This window comes from Hypanus sabinus, chromosome 14 (genome assembly GCF_030144855.1).
Source record: "Hypanus sabinus isolate sHypSab1 chromosome 14, sHypSab1.hap1, whole genome shotgun sequence".
Taxonomy (NCBI): domain Eukaryota; kingdom Metazoa; phylum Chordata; class Chondrichthyes; order Myliobatiformes; family Dasyatidae; genus Hypanus; species Hypanus sabinus.
In genome coordinates this window covers 30,548,451-30,570,100 of record NC_082719.1, presented here as the reverse complement: position 1 = coordinate 30,570,100, position 21,650 = coordinate 30,548,451, and the positions used below count along the sequence as shown (strand labels likewise).

Below are 21,650 nucleotides of genomic sequence, written 5' to 3'. Positions count from 1 at the left end.
AACTGGACGCATCAGCGTATAGGGGAGGGGGGTTGCTACTGCACAGGATTGAAGTAAGGTGCAGAAAGTTGTAAAATTAGTCAGCTCTATCATGGGTACCAGCTCCTGTAGTATCCAAAACATCTTCAAGGAGTGATACTTCAGAAAGGAGGTGTCTATTATTAAGGACCCCCAACACCGAGGACATGCCTTCTCATTGTCACTGTTGGGAAGGAGGTACAGAAGCCTGAAGGCACACTCAGTGATTCAGAACAGCTTCTTCCCCTCTGCCATCCTATTTCCAAATGGACATTGAACCCATGAACACTACCTCACAACTTTTTTACTTCTGTAATTCAGTTTTTTTCCCTATATTTATCATATATTTCAGTGTCTTGCTGCCGCAAAGTTAACAGATTTCACAACATATGCTGGTAATATTAATCCTGATTCTGATGTCCAGATGTCATCAAATATTCCTTCTCCAACCACACTGTGATAAACACAAAAGTTGTACTTTGATGGTAGTGGCCACATATGTGCAACAGAACCTGATGATATCAACCTTTAAGTTACTAGAGAGGATGATTTTAGAAGCAATTTATTGGGCAGTTGAATAGTTCTGTTCATGGGAAAATCTGGGACAGTGAGGCATAAGCCTAAAATTAGATGCTGGCCATTAGGAAACTCATTCATACAGAGTGTGGCAAGAGAAGTATGAGAATCTCTCCCACAATAAAGTAGCCAATGTTAGCGATATAAATTTAGATCTGACCAATAATATTTTTCTTGGCCAAGGAACTAAAAGGGTGTGGACCCAGGAGGGTAGGTGGATTGGGAAAAAAGTCAGTGACAGTGGAATGGATGAGGGCTGCTGAATAGTTCATGCTTATATACCCTTTAAATAGCACTACTTAATGGTGTCATAATGGAAGTACGTACATAAGTAATAAATGCTTGTAGTTGGTGAGTTCCTTGGGCACCATCACAAATTGATTTCCATCCAAGTACCTAGAAGAGAGTGCACTGCATGAGATCTAAGATCAGCCAGTCAGTAATGAAGCATTAGTTTCGCAATCAGCTTTCCACCTTTAAATTTAAACAAAATGCCACTAACATAGTATAGCAACGACCTCTAAGTGAAAGGTCAAAGCCCGTGGTGCACTAAATCCTCAGCAGGAGGGAGGAAAGAGTAAGGAATTAAACAGAGGCTTCACAGTTAGATGACATAGAGCTCAGCATATTGTAGGAAACAAGTTATGCTAATGGAGCACATTCTACACCATTGATCTACCAGATGAGAATCAGTTTAAGTTAGTACGCAACAAAGCCAATTTTCCTCTGTACTCTGCAGCAAAACTGGATTTCAAATTTGGGCAGATGACTGAACACAGAGGCCAGAATCTACGAGGGCAAATGATAAGGATTTGTTTACTTTTTGTAGGCTTCCCTTGCTTTGCTGCCTACCTCTTTGTATCTTCTCAAAGATGAAAGCGATGTGGAGGTGGTTGAAGGCCAGAGGTGTGATAACAATGATAGACCCTAGGCCATATGCCAATATTTACTGGCATCTCACATTCTCTTTCTGGAAATTGAATGAGTTAAGTCAGCCGATGAACAAAATTTAACACAACTCCTTCAGGCACTTAGGGAATATCTACACAATTTACAACATGTCCTGTATGAGCTAATAGAAAGTAACAAAAAACCAAAGCCTTTTAGATTCCCTCCCGCACAGGAAGAGTTTTATTTGACTGTTCTAAGCTCTAAATATCATTATCTGTGGAAAACTGCCAGTTGTAATTGTTGCTGTAAAATATTCATTGTTGTTGATTACTGAAGACTGTTAATGGACATTGTCACATTAAAAATTAATGCTCTGCCTTTGTGAAGTTGCAACCCATGTTTTAAATATTAATTTCATTGATTTGTGTGGAAATGCTCATATATATTTAAAATATAAACTTAGCTTTGAATAAGATTGAAAAGTGTTATCGTTTGCTATAAATATTAATAATTTTCCATTTTCCAATAATAATAACTATTCCAAAAAGGTCATGGTCAATGGAAACCTTTGGAAAAGAAAACATTAATGGTGACAAAGGAATTATCACAAACATTATTCCAGTAGAGTTGAACTGAAGTGAAAGACGCATTAATCTTTTGGTTGCTATGCCTTGGGACAAAGCAAAGTTTAGTTTGGAATCACAAGAGCCTGCAGATGCAGGGACTGGAGGGAAAAAAAATCAAACTGCTAAAGGAACTCAGTGAGATGAGCATCATATTTGGGGAGAAATGGACTGTCGTTTCAGTCTGTGACCCTGCAACAGGCTGGTTGATTTAGTATTCACAACCTTCATCTTCTCAGCAAAAACAGTAACTCCTAGATCCTATTGTAAGCTGTGATCTCCTGCTTTGTGAAGTTGGACTGGTTTTAGAGAAGTTCCAGATGATGGTGCATAACAGGTGGTGTGATGGGGTGGAAAAAGCCAGCAAGGAGACAATGTACAAAGCAGGGAAATGGTGAGAGATGGTTCATCATAAGAAATTGGAGATAGTGTGCAAACAATGTATCGAACAGTTGTGCTGAAGGTGGTGTGGAGTGATGCATGTAAATGGTGCTTAAATGATGAGGGGACGATATATAAAGAGGAGAGGGTGGTCGTATATAAAATGGAGTGCAGAGACAGTGTGCAGAAGGTGGTGTACCAAACGAGATGTGGAAATGGTGCTTAAAAGGTGATGGTAGCTTGTTATAAAAGGGATATGTAGAGATATTGTGTAAAAGGATGTGTATAAAGAATGAAGATGGTTTGCAGACTGAAATGGGAAAAAGGCGGTGATGTTAAGCGAAAGTTGTGGAGTGTGTGTAAAAGACAGTGTATGGAGGTATAAAGAAGGAACCGTACAGGTAAGGTGCCAGCAGTGGGATATGAGAGTGGAAGCTACCAAGCAAGTTCCAGTTCTGTAACCCCAACCCAACATTGACTGAAAGATATGAATCGCTTCTGTGACTCCAGAAACACCTATTTAACACCAGAGTTTGAAACAGAAAAACATGACTGCATTAAATTCAAGGTGCTGGCGATTGTTCGATAAAATGGATGTCTTCTGTTGGAGTGAAGTTTATTTTCACATGATTTGTCTGCCAAAGAAATTACAAATGCATTCACTACAGGGCTCACATCAGTCATCAGAATAGAAACTTCAGACTGTCATACTTAATAAGCTCCCTTTTAGCTATTCTGAAAATCTGAAACTCCCTCAATTAAATTCCTGAAGGTAAGAAATAACAAGCATCACTCACAGTTCTGTAACATCCTTGGGGAGGCCCTTGGGTAAGACTTTGAGACCCTTGTTACTGCAACGAACCACAGTGTCCAGACAAGTACATTCTGCAGGGCAGCGGGCAAGGGGGGAACAGCTGTTGTCATCATTTCCTGGATTGTGGCAGAGAAAAGATTACCATGAGGCAAAATAAACAATTGCTTTCCTTAAATTTTAAGGATAAGTTGAAAGAATATCAAAACCTAGAAACATTTAGTGGAGCAGATTCAAACTACTCACATTAGCTTGCGTTGGAGAATGGTAGCATTGTGTACCAAAATGAAAATTGCACCAAGATCTAAAGAATTACATACAGAATAAGAAAACTCTGGCAGTGATTACAAGCAACAATTTAATTTAGAAGTTCAGATGGTTTACATAGAGAATGCTGACTACCTGGCAGTGATTACAAAGCAATACTTTAATCTAGAAGACATAAGGAAACTGGCCCCACGGATCAGGTTTCCCTCTTACTCCTTGAAGACAAACCGTTACCAGCTTCAGGTAATAGTTAAGGTTTATTTCCTCAGATCAAGTCACATTATCCAGAACTCTTGTGATTTTTTTTTTTTGGCTTTGTTTAAAGAAAACTAGGCACTTGAAAAGAAAACTACAGGGTAACTGAAGATGTTTGGTACTTCAATAATGAAACTACTGAAACTGCAATTTTTTCACATTGTTGGTGGTGAAAATTACATGAATGAACAAAGTGTTAGATTTTCTCAATTTTATAGAAAGATAATATCTATAATTTCTTTTCATTTGCCACCTGGGTTTGTAATTGATTATGTGATGACTCTGTATTCCAGTAATTGTGGTTGCTCATCCCTTGTACAGGAGAGGATTAGGGGAGGGCCATTCTCTATCTTCTGTATGGCATCCGTTAGTCTCACGAGACCTTGGATCTGCTCCTGGAGGGTCTTCTCCACGGCTCAGGCTTGGGCAAGGTTGTACAGAAGACCAGCAGTTGCCCATGCAGCAAGTCTCCCCTCTCCATGACACCGATGTTGTCCAAGGGAAGGGCAAGGGCAAATACAGCTTGGCACCAGTGTCATCACGGGAGTTGCTAGAACGAGGTTGGAGGCAACGTCGGACTGCCTTAGGGACTCCAGCTCCGGATTTGTCCTCAGGGTTTACTCCCGAAGCATTTCCCATGAGTGGGTATGGCCGTAAGGCAGCAGAGGTTTGACATCAGAGTTTTCCCTCTCTTAGATGGACTGCCTTCCCAGGCTGACATGCTCCATCTCTATCTCCATCTTCTGGTATTCAGAATAACAATAATCTATAACCTCTACAATATTGTGTTAGAGCTTAGCAGTTACAGGTATACTGGGTACCACAGAAAGTACTTACTAAGATATAAGTTTATCACATTTTTGCTATAAAATGTCTATTTGTCAGAAATTTTGTTGTAAGTAATTTTATTTCAAGGAAGATCACTGGCTCTTTCGGCATTTCTTGTGGAAATCTGAACTATTAGGAAGATTAGCTCTTCAGAGGGATGCTAGATGGAATACCCTAGTCAGAGTGTTTATCCCATGAGCTGGAAGTATTAAATGCTGGAGGCTATAAGTTTAAGGTGAAAAGTGAGAAGCTTAAAAGAGATCCACGATGCAAGTATTTTCTTTACACAGAGTGTAGGTGCCTGGAACATCTTGCCAAGGGAGGTGATGGAAACAGATCCAATCGCTGAAGCTACATTTAGACAGACAGGTGGACAGGCAGGGAATGGAGGGAGATAATCCATGCTCAAGCAGCTGTGGTTATGGTCAGGGCAGACATAGTGAGCCAAAAGGCCTGCTGCTCTGCTGTATTCTTCCATTGTTCTGTACAGCGTCATGGAGAAATAACTCAGACACAGGCCCTTGAGCCAGAGAGACTGTCTCTAATCACAATCTTAATCTCATCAACTCTCCTCAGTACTGACCATTCATTTACTCACAAAGGATGATTTACAGTGGCCAATTAACCTACCCACTCACATGACTTCGGATGTGGGTGGAAATTGAGACGCACATTGGAAATTCCAGATGTTCAGTTAGAATGTACAAATTCGACAGACAGCAACAGGAATGAAGCTGGGTCACCAGCTAGATGCTCACCCACACTGACAAGTTTTCAGCACCGTTTACCAAGCTCTGAAGGGCACTAAACTAGTGGAGGCATACCAAAAGTTCAACCAGACTGATCATACCAGCCAAGGAATTAATCCTCGGTGGTTTTAACACACGTTCCCATCAACGACCATGATAGACATCATCCAGGAAGTGGGTGCAGAGCTGTGTCACCCTGATGCAAAGGCATCCTGCTGATTTCTGAAAATCGTCTCTAGCTTATTTACAGGCACACTGCGATACAGAGAGATGCAAATGTACCCTGACAGCTCGGCAGTTTTAAGTATGGTGAAACACTGTTAGGGCAAGCCTTTACTTTAATCACTGTACACAGCCAAGCTTTTCACTTCAGAAGCCTCAATGAAGGGAGCCTGACTCCAAACTGATCCACAGCTAGCTACAGACTAATGGGTGATGCTGAATCTCCTTGCTCCAGTTATTTCCTTCCTTATCTAAGTCACTGTATCCTTCAGCTTTGACAGTGCCCAGCAAAACTTCTGCTGTCAGCCTCACTACGGGCTTTTAAAACTTCTACCCTTGCAATTTACACTTTATTGGCCACATTATGTTAAAAATAGCTTACAGGGCAATTTTCCACTTTCATTTCAGCACAAACAAGCACAAATGATTACAAGCGGGAAAGAAGCAATCTGGCTTATCAAGATTATAGGCCACCCAGATCCTCAAATCCTTGACTTCTACTACTACTCTTGGAAATATATTCCCAAACTTTGTCACACATAGTGCACGATAGGGACAATAGTCTAATGCTAGAAGTTTAGAAAATAGGCTGCCAGCTCATTATCATCCACCTCATACGATCAGATAAATATCTCTAACACAAGATATGTTCTCAAGCACTTTGTTTGAAATTGGACCCAACACTAGCTGGTCTGATGAGCTTCCCAAGGAAATTTAAAGCTAAACACACTTCCACTTAAACCAGTCTACACAGGCCTCTATTACCCTTCTCAACAATACTGTGACAACAACAACACACGAGGTTCTGCAGATGATGGAAATGCAGAAGAACATACAGCTGGTGGAACTCAGCAGATCAAGCAACATCCATGGAGAGGGAATGAACAATTGATATTTCGGGCCAGGACCCTTCCTTACGAAGGCTTTGGCCCAGAATCCTGATGAAGGGTCTAGGCCTGAAATATTGACTGCTTAGTCCTCTCTATAGATGCTCTCTGACTTACAGAGTTCCTCCAGTATTTTTGTGTATGTGTTACCATGGTAACAGTAGAAATCACAGATCTATTTCTTTAGCAAAATAGGACCAACTTCTTTTGCAGCAGCAGAGTGGCAGTAAATACTCTATCATCTTCCTTTCAGTCATTTTGACAACAACCACCTTGACATTTATTGAGGCGCAGAACTTCAAACCCATTGACAGTTTGGTGTTTGTCTCTCAACATGAGTGGGAACTAACTTTTTCCCAGTGGCATATGCTCGAAAATCCATACTTTCCCAAGAGTGATAGGGGTTTAATTAGTGTCAGGGAACAGCTTTCATTCTGTCAGTTCTGGAGCTCAATTTATACTACTTCCTGAAACAGGTACCACCACCCAACCCGCCCCCCCCCCCCAAAGTCTAACCTGCAATAATGTGTACAGTCCAGCATTGAGTGACTGTAAGTCAGACTGAAATTAGAATTGGCCCAGATCCAGCTACTCGAAGAAGAAATATAAATGGAGCAGAAGGATTGACTGCATGAAAACCATTTCTTGACGGAAACTCCACTCTTACTAGATGGAGAAAACAACATCTTTAAACATTTGTCATTGTAAAGAGCAAATCTTACAGCTGCTTTTGGCAGCTTGAATGTAGAAGAAAAAAATTGTAAACATATCTGTTTCCATAAAGCAATACAAATATGACACGAAGCAGGAAAGCAAAATTTATATGATGTTATTCAAAGGTGGATTTCCCACCATAATTGCCATCAGAAGTTCATATTGTATTTCTAATAAGCTTTCCAAGCGCATGCGATCTACAGCCGGAAGTACAATGCCAGTAAATGGCTTCAATGTAAATTGTGATAGAAACAGGGAAAATTATTTGAAATGCCCCCCCTTCTGTTGGCATCAAATAGCCATGGGTGAGTTGTTGCATTTTGGAAGGACAAGTGAAGGCCAGGTCTTTTGCAGTGAATGGTAGGGCTCTGGGGACAGAGAGACCGAGGAGTACAAGAACATGCTTCTCCGAAAGCGGAGTCACAGGTAAATAGGCTGGTGATAAAGGCTTTTGGCAAGCTGGCCAACAGTCAGGGCACTAAATTGTGATACAATAAGTGTATGGGACACTGGAAAAATGTTGAATTTCCCCTTGGGGATGAATAAAGTATCTACCTATCTATCTATCTATCATATTGCAGTTGAACAAAATGTTGGTGACAAACACAAGAAGGTCTGTAGACACTGGAAGTCCAAAGCAATGCACCAAAAATGCTGCAGGGACTCAGCAGGTCAGGCAGCATCAATGGGAAAGGAAAAACAGTCAACGTTTCTGGCCCAGACGCTTCTTCGGGACTTCGGGCCAAGACTCTCTTTCAGTCTTAAAGAAGGGTCTCGGCCAGACAAGTTGACTGCTTACCCTTTTCCATGGATGCTTCATGTGCTGAGCTCCTCCAGGGTTTTGAAGATGCCGGTGAGGCTGCACTTGGAATATTGTGTTCAGTTTTGGTCACCTTGCTATAAGAAAGATGCTATTAGGCTGGAAAAAGTAAATAGGAGGTTTGGAAGAATGTTTTTGGGATTCAAGGGTCTGAGTTATGGAGAGAGGTTGAGCAGAGGTTAGGGTGTAGGAGAATGAGGGATAATTATCCAGAGATGTTCCTACTGTATGAAGGTCATAGATTAGGTGAACACGCAGTATTTTCCACAGGAAAATGAGAACTAGAGGACATAAGTTTAAGGTCAGAAGAGCACATTTTTCATCCATAAGGTGGTCAGCATATGGAATGAGCTACCAGAGGAAGTAGCTGAGGCAGGTACATTAACAATATTTAAAAAGCACTTGCATAGGTATGTGGAAAGTAAAGGTCTAGAGGGATATGGGTTAAATGCGGGTAAATGGGACCAGCTTAGATAGGGTCCTTGGGCACGGACCACTAGGGCTATTTCCTAGCAGTTCGACAATGACTTTAGGATACTAAGATGGAAGGATGGGTTACTGCTTTGGATGGACGTTCAAGATGAAGAGGCCGTACCTGAAATGTTAAGAGTTGGATCCTCTGGGCAGTGGCTGCATGCAAAGGTCGTTGGTATGGTGTAGAAACCTGAGCATTATTGAGGTGTGATTTTCTAACTGGGCTCACAAGCACTGATTCCTACCAGCTGGGCCACACTGAGCAGTTACCTTACTTTTTTTCTCCTTGAATTGTCAAATTAACAGTCACCCAGCACTGAAGACCTACTTGTGTCAGATCTTTGAAAGGCTGAACCAAATGGCACCCCCCTCCCCCCCCCCACCCCCGCAATCCTCTCTTTCTCCACAGCCTTGTGTTCCTCTCCCCCATTCAAATCCAAAGATTCATTTCCTTTCTGAATGTTGATCCAGACCTGTCATCCTTTCAGGGAGTGCATTCCAAATCATAACAGCTTCCCGACAAAAAAAAAAATCACCTACCCTTGAATCTTTTGCCAATTATTTTAAATCTTTGTACCCTGGTTACTAACCCTCTGGCCAGTGTAAACAGTTTCAACATGTTAGGTATTTGAAGTATTTTCTGCTTTTGTTTCACTTATAAACCTTCAGAGCTCCTTCTTACCAACTTTAATGTAAACTCTATTAGTCCCATATTTAGGTTGCATACATTATAAGAACCAGCATTACTTTAAAGGAACATAAACTGTAAATCATATTTTCATTATTTTTGTTCTATACCTTTTGAATTAGTGCTGACTCAAATTTAATATATATCAGAAGCTCTTGTTCTGCAGGAGGAAAGGTATCGCCAATGTTATTGTGAACCCATTTTCAGCCAAGTCTTTTGCCATGATATCATTTCTAACAGTGTGGTGACAAGGTAAAGCAAGCATTGCAGGAATGGTGCCAATGAAAAGGGGCTCAACAGAAAGCTTAGAAATAGCAAGGCCAACTAGCACAGCCATGGAGTAACATGGCATTGAATGCCAGCAGAGAGTGGGAAATAAATCTCGATTTAACAGTTTACTCCAAAGCAATGGCTGGCTGTTAACCACAGGAAAAGCTGCCTATAAATTTAGCGATCTGTGGCACTAAATCTGAAGACTTCCCCTTTTCTGACATCAGTTTTCTCTGGTATAAGCAATGGTACAGAAGTCACTGGACCAGATAAGGGGTAAAAAAATCAGTGTCAGGAAGAAATAAACAGTTCCGGCTAATACTTTGAAGATTTTATAGAGCACTAAATAAAGATAGGGCCATATAAGAAAAAAATAAATGAGGAAGCTGAAATGTCAAAACTGATTAAAAAAAAGAACGTATATTGCCAATTGTGTTTTAAATTGTTTATATGACAGAGTGACAACCCAGTGACATAAATGTATTTGTTTTAGGCTAGACAGTTTATTAAGCAGCAATTATGACTTGCAAACTCTCTTAGACCGCATGTATTAAACTGTAAAATGTTCAGGATATTTTAGGAATCATTTGAAATATTTATCAGATCACTTGATTTCCTCTGATTTCACTGTGGAAGCCTAGAACAAAAGTGTAGCTCATGGAGGAGGCTGAACCAGTGCTCAACCACACATCTTAAAAGTTGAAGTCAGTCTGCAATGAAAGGAAGGCCTGATGGTTTTGCCAGAATTAGATGTCATTGAGCTGGAGGCGAATGGCAGCAGTGCTTAGAGGGTGCAGACATTTCAACCATACCTGACTTTCAGAAACTTGATTGGATCAGATGGAATTTGTGTTGCATACAGCATTCTACCTGGCTATCTTTCTATACGTTTCTGGCTGACCTGCTGGGGGAGCTAAGCAGTCAACGAGGGGAATGAACAGTCAATGATTTGGGTTGCAAACCTTCATCAGGACTGGAAAGGTAGGGAGCTGAAGCCAGAATAGGAAGGTGGAGGAGAGGGAGGTGTAGATGCTGGCAGTTGATAGGAGGGAGTAGTCTAAAGGTACATAGTTTAACAGTCTGGGGGAAGGAATGTCAATGTGGGTTAAGTAATTATTTTGATTTTTGCTATTTGAAATAAAACTACTTTGATCGTTGGTATAAAGTTGTTGGAGTTGCTGCAAGTCCTACTGATAATAGGACCAATCAGAGTTTGCAGGTGGTCCTGAAGCAAGCACTTGGGAGCCATTTACATTAGAAGAAGCAACATTTTCAGCGAGAAATAGTGCTCTTATAAGTTCTGGAAGGCACAGCAGTAAAGTGTTAAAGGAAGTGCGACAAGTCAGTATGTGCATGCACACGCAAGATGTACGCTTGGACAGTTCAACACCGTACAGCAATAGGTAGCATCTGGTGGTGTAAAAGACAGTGGGGAGATTAGATTTAAGGGTCTGCTTGAGTATGGCTGGTATTCTCTTGCTGAGTGAGTTAGGCCAGCTTTTAAACAGTCCATTAAGCAGAGCAAAATTTATTCAACCAAAGGCAAGACTGGGACAAACAATTGCAAAATGAACTTCTGAGCTTTGAGCTGGCTGATGTACTACGAACCTGCAGACTTAGGGGCAAACAGCAATTAGGAGTGTGCTGAGGGGAGAATCGGCCAAATGTCTTCTAATTAAACAACGGCTATTCTCAAAGGTGTGTGAAAGGAACATGGTATAAGACAGTCTCCAGCCACCCCCAATGACCTGCGTTCCTGCCCGTCTCACATCAGTGCACCCATAAAACAGATAAAATAGTAAAATGCATCTTGGAATTAGTTGCCCACACTCCTGATGTGGGGATTTTGTGCAAATCGATTCTCGCTAGCTCTTGGTGCAAACACCATTATCATGTTATCCCACGGGAAGACTGCAGCACACTGTCTACCAACAGTCACAAACTGCATCTAATGTTTTATTCATGGCACTAAATTAATGCCGGTCGATATGGGAGATAAGCTTTCCAGGAAATCACAACAGTGAAAACACATATTGACATGCATGAGCAGCGTGTGGCAGGAAACACAGGTGCCAATAAACACTAATACAGCTCCACAGATTGCTCAAAGTCACCGCACTGCACGTGAGACTCTCACGTGCATAACAAACCAGCTACCTGCATAAACACAACACTGGCGGCTCACTGTATTATTTACATGTAGAGAGAAACTCTGCTCAGCTCAAAACCTAATTACGGCAGATGCACTCTTTTTCTTTTCACATAATGAATCAGTGTTCACACTTCAAAAGAAGCTGTAAAATGCATCCATATTTCCAAAAAAACATGTGCTGCATGTTGTCAAGAGCATTAAATTCAGACTATGAACTGTACTTTAGAAAGCTGTTGCATTCTAAAATGTATAGAATTATGCCATCTCAACATCAAGGGGATTATAGATGAGCTCAAAGTCCTAATTATCGATCCAAATTCTGTAAATGATATAGGTTGGACTAGGTGATGGGAACCAGTGATTTTCTGAGCACTTGGGCTGTAGTGCTTGCTGTGGGGTTGAGCTTTGTTGCTCTTCCAGATCAGCAGATAGCCTACCTGGTAAACTCTGCAAGGTGCACACATTATCATAGCAAGGCCACATGGCTACACATTTTAGGGGTGGTGGGTATTATGCACAGGGAGCTGAAGGGGAGAGATAATGAGGGCTCTGGAGGTTCTATTACAATGTTTCCATGTCACTAAGATTTACATTTTGTGGCTCAAAACTTTTTCTGAGTATTACAGCTAAATCCAATCTGGGAAAACTAAGCTAAGAAATATCCTAAAATGTTCTCTGAAATATCAAGTGTCAAATGGATTTTCTGCTGGTTTGCCATTTGGTTTTACAAACAGCCTATGGTTCTCAAACCGGCACTTCCTACAAGACCAGAACACCATAGGAGAATGAGGACATTTGTCCCATCAAGCCTGCTCTGCCATTTTATCATGGTCGATTCATTTCCCACTCAGTCCCCACTCCTGCCTTCTCTCCATATCGCTTCATGCCCTGACCAATCAAGAATCTTTGCCTTAAATATACCTGAGATTTGGCCTCCACAACTGCCTGTGGGAACAAAATCCATAGATTCACCACTCTCTGACTAAAGAAATTCTTCCTCATCTCCATTCTAAATGGATGTCCCTCTACTCAGAGGCTGCATCCTTTGGTTTTAGGCTCTACCACCATAGGAAATAGCCTCTCTACATCCACTCCATTGAGTCCTTTCAACATTCAATAGGTTTCAATGAGATTCCCCAGTATTCTACTGAATTCCAGAAAGTAGAGGCCCACAGCCATCAAACGCTCCTCATATGCTAAGCCTTTCAATCCCAGAATAATTTTTGTGAACCTCCTTTGAACCCTCTCCAATGTCAGCACACCTTTTCTTAGATAAGGGGCCCAAAACTGCTCACAATACTCCGAGTGAGGCCTCATTAGTGCCTTGTAGAGCCTCCACATTACATCCTCGGTTTTATATTCCATGTGTTAAGCTTTGGTGCTTCGCATTATACTGCTCATGGCATCTCAGTGAGGGGAAATCAGAAAACTGCTGGCTAGACTCTTAACCGTGTGCTCGCATTGAGCCATCCCCCTTCTAACCTGAAATGCATTTATCAGCATCCACAGTCATGGCTGCCAGTCACTGCATTAAACAATCTGACCAGTTGTGTTCAATTTGAAACTCACCACCTCCTGACTCACGTGGAGTTAAGGATTTGGCTACATTAGGCACAGTCCAAGAATAAGAGTTTCCCGGGTGCTTACCATCATCACATGTGAAGTCCTGGATTGCTACATCTTGAATGGGAATCTCCTTCAGGAAATATGGCTTTTGGCAGCGAGGGTTCCCCGTCACGATGCGCCTCTTTCTCAACCACTCCCCCAGCCAGGCCAGGTAACAATTGCAGTTAAAAGGATTAGCTAGAAGATTTCTAGAGAGAAAGATCATTATTTGAGAAAATAGTCTTAACTTTAATCTTAAGAGCATACAGCACCATATCTTCAATTTAATTCTGAAATTTGGGCTTCAACATATTCCAAACCTCGTTCTAAAATCTAATTATCTCATTTATATCACAGCAGAAATTATTAGTAAGCTTATTTAAAATAATATGTATGACATGGGTGACCCAGGGTCACAGACAATAGATTAATACAGCTGTCCAAAATGCATCAAATATCAGAGGGCTTGTGAGTAAAAATCCAATCAGATTGGAACGACGAGAATGATTTGCACCTCAGCATTGTATAGTGTTGACAGGCAAGCTGATACTGCCTTACCACTGCACGGTTTATGACATTAAGATCCAAGGTAAATGCTCATGGGATTGAACTTCCTGTGCAATTATCTGAATGAATTGGAATGCTTATGCTATCTTCCACTGCAAACACTGATAATGAGAACTCTATCTTTGCTTTTGCAATAAGAAATCGAGGCACACAGATCAAGACGAAACTAGTGATCCGGTAAACTGCTGAAGGGAGGCTCAATTGGGAAACAGTGATTAAGTGGCACTAAACTGAGTTTTAAAGGCTTACAGACTGCAGAAAGAACAGAAAATTAATGGGAACTGGGTTTCCTTTGTTTATATATAGTGGAGGAAGGAATGGATGGGCTGAGTGGGAAATGAATCCTGGTGTCAATCCAGAGGGGATGAAGAAGATGTCTAATAATGTCTTCAGATTTCAGAAGAAACAAGATGTCAAAATTCAGAACTTAACAGAAATTAAATCAACAACACAGATTGCAACAAGACAGATAAATGACAGACAGAAACAAAAGCTGGAAGTCGGAGATTAAAGCAAGGATTCTATTTAGGTGACACTTTTGCAACACCTACAGACCACCAGAAGAACTATCACAGAGTGAACATGGTTGAGATAAATGGCCTTTTTGCTGCTGAATACTCCGTATGCTTCATTGACACATCAGTGAGCAACCTCAAAAAGACCATTCTGATAAATATACAATATTGAAGTCTTGGACTAATCCATAACAATTTAGAAATTGGGTTGGAAATCAACAAAGAAATTACAGAGAAGTTGATGTTAAAAATGGAGATTTCTCACATTACAGTGGCATGTGTTTTTCTGTGATTGAAGCACGGACACATTGCTTAAGCAGCATACAGGAAACCACTCTACATAACAAAAGCGATAGATGATCATTAAATTGATATGTTAATGCTGTTTCTCTATGGATTTTCTCTTGTCTGGTCTGGTCTTGCATTTTCTACAGATAACTGTGGATTTTCTGCTTATTACTAATGCTATGTGCCCAAAATAATAATCTGTTCCATCTTCCTCTCACCTTAACTAAGTCAAAAGTAAGAGATAAAGAGGAAGAACTTGGACATAACTGGAGGAAGAGAGACTTGTATTCAAGCTGAGCAGGGGGCTAACCACAATATAGCTGAGGAGGGGGTGAACTTTGCTGAGAAAAATAGCTTTTCTAGACCCAAACTTCCAATGACAAAAATTAAGTTTGAAAGAGGCTATCCCATCCAGAATATAATGCGTTATTGGATACAGTTCATTTAGCTGTAATTCAAATTGTCAATGAGGTTCAACATATTGTCAAAATGAGCTGATCTAATAAAGAAGGTAATTCAGTCTGAAGATGAAAAGGGGACATTGCATGACTTTTCTCAGACTGAATTTTTATTTTTCAAGGGTCATTTCATTAAAATGTCATTTTCAAGCCTCCATCACTTATTTGCAAAAGCAAATAGCTTCTCCTTCGCAGATGACAGCCACACCGATTATACTGATTACATGTCACTTACAAAAAAATGAATTTCCTCCTGAAAATTCCATTCCCCTCTGTAACTAATCAACCCTCAGCCAGAAAATCTATAGACATGAATAAACATAACGAATGCTTGTTTTATTATGTTAAACTAGATTACAGTTTAACTTGCTTTGGCCGATATACAAATAACACAAGTCATCAATACTAGAAATCAAATTACAATTTGTTGAAATGCTCAGCTTTTCACAATTATTCCCAAGAACTTACAGTGTGGACAGAGAGTGAAGAGTATCAAATGCTCCTGGAGAAATGGTCGTTATCTGATTGTCATACAGTGATAGCAGACGAACAGAGCTCAGGCCCGTGAATGTGTTATTGCTGACACAGCTGATTTTGTTGCTTCTCAGCATCCTATGGAATAGAGAACAGGATTGTTACAACACGACCAAGAATAACCTTGAGCGAGGAACAGCTCAGGAGGATCCAACCTGGGGTCACTCTGTTAATGGTAAGGCTCCACAGCATAAAAAGGTTGGGAACGCCTGGACTAGCTATAAATCTACCTGGGCGAAAGGTAGGAAAAAATTGGAAATGAGTCTGACACTGTAGGGCTTTACTGTGAGCATAAGACATTAAAACGGCACTTTCTTCCAAAATCTGACTTGTAGCTTCCATTCCCACAAGGCGATCCCTTACAAATCCACGCAATAGTTTTAATGTTTCAAATCTTGGAAGAAATTGTAGTGGAGAGTATGTGTTTGAAACTAAGCAAGCTCTACAAAATGACAACAGACTTTTAGCATTGGAGCTCTTCCTGGCACTTGTGATCCAATTCCTGAATAAGCTGCCAAAATATAGAAACACTGTATGTATAAAGAAATAGGTCTCAAGGTCCAATGTATATTAATTAATGGAACTGCAGTTGAGAAAGTTGGATTCTAAAAATATGTTAATTTCATGATATTATTAAGAAATCTTTGGATTGGGGCTTGTTGCCACTCTAAAGCACATGTGTCCCATTTGGGGCTCTCCAGCACCAAAGTGCTGAAAAATAAAAATAACTTTTTATTTATTTCTATTAAGACACAGTGTGGAGCTTCTTTATGGCATCGTTTACTTCTTGCACAAGATGACTAGTTCTTTTATGCTAATTCATTCCTGTTTTGCAGCTGTAATATTAAGTCAAATGTTCATCTGACACCTTTTATCTGCACGGAGATCCAAAGCTTGTTAAAAATAAGCTGATCTGGACTAAACTGAACGATTTTTTAGTTTGCACGCTGGCCAACATCAGAGAGATATTTGAAAATGTAGGATTGTATATAAATAATAAACCATTTCACAAACTCATCCTCTGTGCCACATAGACCCTACAGCATATTCAGTAACTTTGCTCAGCCATGGTGAGAGAAGCTGGATATCTATGTCTGTCACTAGTTACACCCCTTACATTTTCTGTCCATTGTTGTTTATGCACAAGTATTATTTACATCATCAGTCGGCTGTTAAAACTCAAGGGCAAAGGCATTAGATGCATGGCAACACCAGCAATTTGAAGTTGTCCACACCAGTCTGCCTTGGATATGTATTACTAACCCGACAATGCTGCTAAATCAATATTTGAGCTATTCCTCCTTAACGGAATAGTGCCAGCACTGTCTCTTGCAGATTCCAGCAGTTCAAGAAGGGGCCTTCACCCATGCCTGCTCTGAGAAAATAAAGCATGCACAACATTTGTTGGCCTTGTAAACAGTCATGAATATGAGAAGTTTGGATAAGTAAGTACATGGATGGGAGGATTATGAAGAGCTATGGTCCAGGTGTAGGTCAATGGCTCGGTAGATTAATAGTTTGCCATGGGCTAGGCAGGCCAAACAGCATGTTTCTGTGCTAAGGTGCTCTATGACTACAAATACTAATTTTTTAAAAACTCAGCCTAAGACAATCTTTGTGTATGAAGCTAACCTTAAGTGTTATGCCTTATATTGGCAAAGAAACAATGCCATTACATGCAAATGTTCTCATTAACACCCAGTCCTGCGTTTTCCACTAAAGTATAATGTATGTCAAGTCAGTTTCTCTTTCTTCCTAGTCCAAACACATAAATCATTTCCGGCACAGGTTTCACGAACCCCATTTTCTCATCTTTATTTTCAATAAAATCAACTTCAAAATTACATTCCAATAGAAAGGAAAAGTACTGTCTTTGACTAGATATGCGAGTTTATTAGAGATTTAGAGTCATTTTAACCATTTTTCAGAAATGGTTCTCTTGCTGCCATAGTATTTGTTGTAGTGATGATATATAGCCCCTTTCTTTCTCCATTACCACTTGCCTGCCCCCAATTAAAATACTTGACAACCAGCTTTGTTAAAAGTAATGATCCTTTGAAAAGGAAAAACTTTGACTGATACTGTCCCTCACTATATTTCCAAAACTGTAATCAATGAATCACTTTTGAAATGTGGTCATATGCTAACTGTGCAAACAATTTTACAAATCATGCCAGTTCAATCAGTGAGGGCTAAAAAATTCCTCTTATTCTGACATGAATGGACAGCAACATTTTCAAACCTTTTCCGGACAACTGAGTTAAAAATAGGTTTAAGGGGTCTTCAGTGGAATGTCACCTTCTTTCTGCACATATAGACAGTTCGCCTTAGTTCCACAAGCCTCGACTCAGAAGCAAGTGTGCATCCAACTGAGTCACAAAATGTGCCCTATCATTTAAAAAAATATTTGCAGGGTACCACAGATATGCACAATTTGCAATGGTCATGATCTTAAAGGCACCACATTTACTGAAAACAGAATACCAAAGGCTTCTGCAATGAACTCAGAACACTAAATCACATGCTGACATGAGCCAAACAAGAAGCTCTACCTTTGTTCAAGAACTTTAAGAAGTAAAACATAGGAGTGTGTTTTAAAAGATGCATTGTACAAGCATTTTGCAATGCTGAGATGTTTACTTGTGATTTTACATATTTATTTGTTCAGACAGCCAGGGCAGAGTGAGCAGAGATCCCCTCAATAATAAGTATACTGATCTGGATACTGTTGGAGGTGGGGAACAACCACCGAGGGAAGCCACAGAGACAAGATCTCTGGCAATGATTCTGGCTCTGCGGCTCAGAAGAAAAAGGGGGAGAAGAGGAGCACAGTGGTGATAGGGTTTTCCATAATTAGAGATAATTAGGTTCCGTGGATGAGAAAGAGACACCCAGATAGTATGTTGCCTCCCAAATGCCCGTGACAGGATTAGGTCTATGGCATTCTAAAGGATACAAATGAACAGCTGGAAGTCGTGTTATGTAGTGGTACTAATGACATGGGTAGGAAAAGGGAGGAGGTCCTTTAGAAGGAACATAGAGAAAGCTGAAAAGCAGAATCTCCAGGGCAATAACCTCTGGAACGGTGCCTGTGCCACATGCCAGTAATGGTAAGAATAGGATGATTTGGCAGATGGATGTGTGGCTGAAGAATTGGTGCAGGGAGCAGGGGTTCATATTTCTGTATAATTGGGATCCCTTCTGGAGAAGATATAGCATGTACAAAAAGGAACTGAACCCAAGGGGAAGCTTTGCTAGAGCTGCTGGGGTGGTTTAAACTAATTTGTCAGGGGATGGGGTCTGGTGTGATAAGGCTGAGGATGGGGCAGTTGGTATACATGTAGATGCAGTGGGAAGTGAGACTGTAAAGAAGGACACAAATGCAGATGATAGGACAAAATTGCAAAATTCTGGATTGGATGTTATACAATGCCGCTGATTTGATTAGGGACTTTAAGGACAATGAGTTCTCAGGAAGCAGTGATCGTAACATTGTATAATTCACCTTGCAATTTGACTGGGAGAAGACAAAGTCAGTGGTAGCAGTATTAGAGTGGAGTAAAGGAAATTAGAGACTTGAGAGAGGAACTGGCCAAAGTTGATTGGAAGGGGACAGGGATAATGACACAACACCAATGGCTGGTGTTTCTGGGGGAGGATTCAGAAGGCACAGGGAAAGTACACCCTAAAGATGAAGAGTATTCTAAAGAGAGGATAATGCAGCCATAGTTAAGATGATGGCATAGGGTAGAGGATGGTAACAAAACTTCTAAATAAACATTGACAATTCAGAAGCCAACAACTGAATACTATATTGACACACCATGGAGAAGTAAGAGCAAAACTACTTACAAAGTCTTAAGACTATCCAGTCCTTTGAACATTTTTCGATGCACAGATTCCAGACGATTTCCGGTTAGCAGGACTTCATTCACACCTGAAGCCCCCTCAAACACTCCCTCTTCAATATCTGTGATCTTATTATTGCTTAAGTTTCTAAAAGGGAAAATAAAATAAAATGAACTGTAAGTTATACAAAAGCACTCATCTCAACCAAGCTTTGGCATGAAGTTTCCGTATGTCAGCTTTACATATCTTTTTATGGAGAGCGAGAATTAAAAGGGTAGGCATAACCAGACTGTATCAAGAGGATCAAGAAACATAAGTATTAACCTCACCAAGCAGACAGATGATTTACATATACATGGCCCCCTTGGTAGGTTCTTTATGAAAATCCTGCATTTTACATTCTGATCAGCACTCTGAAATGGCCGAGCCAGAAACTTGTTTCAGGGTAGATCTTGAGTGGATTAACAACTGACTTTGACAATACCTGAATCTGTAAGCATGTCTGTTCTTGTTCTGTTCAAAGAGCATCTTTTCTGTACTGAATTCTACTATTGGTCTACCTATCCAGCTCATCTATCACTATTTGCCTCAATCTTTACCAGAGTTCTCAAGCTTTGTGGCATCAGCAAATCTGGCAATTCTACTCTCCACGTCCAAATCTGATTAATTAATATTTATCACTAAAAATTATAAATGATTTTCTTATCCCACAAAACATACTTTTATTGCTCCAACCAGGAAATAAACCATAACTTTCAAATTCTAATACCTTTTTCACAATACTACTTTAAAATAGTTATTGTCATTTAAATAGTAGCCAAGACCAGTGGACAACTGGTCTTGTGGAGTCTCCTAGACTCCCGGACGTCCACATCTGCACCAGGTGCACTGAGCTGCAGCTCCTAAGGGACCGTGTTAGGGAACTGGAGCTGCAGCTCAATGACCTTCGTCTGGTCAGGGAGAGTGAGGAGGTGATAGAGAGGAGTTACAGACAGGTGGTCACTCCGGGTCCACGGGAGGCAGACAGGTGGGGCACATTAGGAGAGGGAAGGGGAAGAGTCAGGTACTAGAGAGTACCCCAGAGGCTGTACCCCTTGACAATAAGTACTCCTGTTTGAGTACTGTTGGGGGAGGGGTGAAACAGCCTAACTGGAGGAAGTGACAGTGACTGTGCCTCTGGCACAGAGTCTGGCCCTGTGGCTCAGAAGGGTAGGGAAAGGACGAGGAAGGCAGTAGTAATAGAGGACTCAATAGTTAGGGGTTCAGACAGGCGATTCTGTGGATGCAGGAAAGAAACTTGGATGGTAGTTTGCCTCCCTGGTGCCAGGGTCTGAGATGTTTCTGATCACGTCCAGGATATCCTGCGGTGGGAGGGTGAGGAGCCAGAGGTCGTGGTACATATAGGTACCAATGACATAGGTAGGAAAAGGGAAGAGGTCCTGAAAGAAGACTACAGGGAGTTAGGAAGGGAGTTGAGAAGAAGGACCACAAAGGTAGTAATCTTGGGACTACTGCCTGTGCCACGCGACAGTGAGAATAGGAATAGAATGAGGTGGAGGATAAGTGCGTGGCTGAGGGATTGGAGCAGGGGCAGGAATTCAACTTTCTGGATCATTGGGACGTCTTTTGGGGCAGGTGTGACCTGTACAAAAAGGACGGGTTGCACTTGAATCCTAAGGGGACCAATATCCTGGCGGGGAGATTTGCTAAGGCTACTGGGGAGAGTTTAAACAAGAATGGTCGGGGGGGGGGGGGGGTTGGGAATCAAATTGAAGAGACTAGGAGAGAGGAGGTTCACAAATAGAGAAAGCTTGAAGACTGTGTAAGGGAGGATAGGCAGGTGATAGAGAAGGACAGCGCTCAGACCGAAGATGCAGGGGAGAAAGAAGAAAAAGAAGATAGTAAAGTTGTTTGCACTGTTAGGGATAAACATAGGGTAAGAGGTGGAGAATTTCTTAAATGCATTTATTTTAATGCTAGGAGCATTGTAAGAAAGGTGGATGAGCTGAGAGCATGGATTGATACCTGGAAATATGATGCTGTAGCTATTAGTGAAACATGTTTGCAGGAGGGGTGTGATTGGCAATTAATTATTGCTGGATTTCGTTGCTTCAGGTGTGATAGAATTGGAGGGGCAAGGGGGGAGTTGTTGCATTGCCTGTCAGAGAACACATTACAGTGGTGCTTTGGCAGGATAGATTAGAGGGC

General features: G+C 41.0%; 1 protein-coding gene across 1 annotated transcript in view; it reads right to left on the bottom strand.

Annotated features, from left to right (window-relative positions):
* The window catches only part of slit2 (slit homolog 2 (Drosophila)), a 430,357-nt gene that overhangs the window by 76,043 nt on the left and 332,664 nt on the right, over positions 1–21,650 (bottom strand). Inside the window, exons 17-21 of the mRNA XM_059988947.1 lie at positions 19,446–19,589; positions 15,528–15,671; positions 13,274–13,440; positions 3,287–3,419; positions 922–990 (exon numbers count right to left, since the gene is read on the bottom strand). Coding sequence (XP_059844930.1) covers positions 922–990; positions 3,287–3,419; positions 13,274–13,440; positions 15,528–15,671; positions 19,446–19,589 — 657 coding nt within the window. The remainder of the gene's footprint in view (positions 1–921; positions 991–3,286; positions 3,420–13,273; positions 13,441–15,527; positions 15,672–19,445; positions 19,590–21,650) is intronic.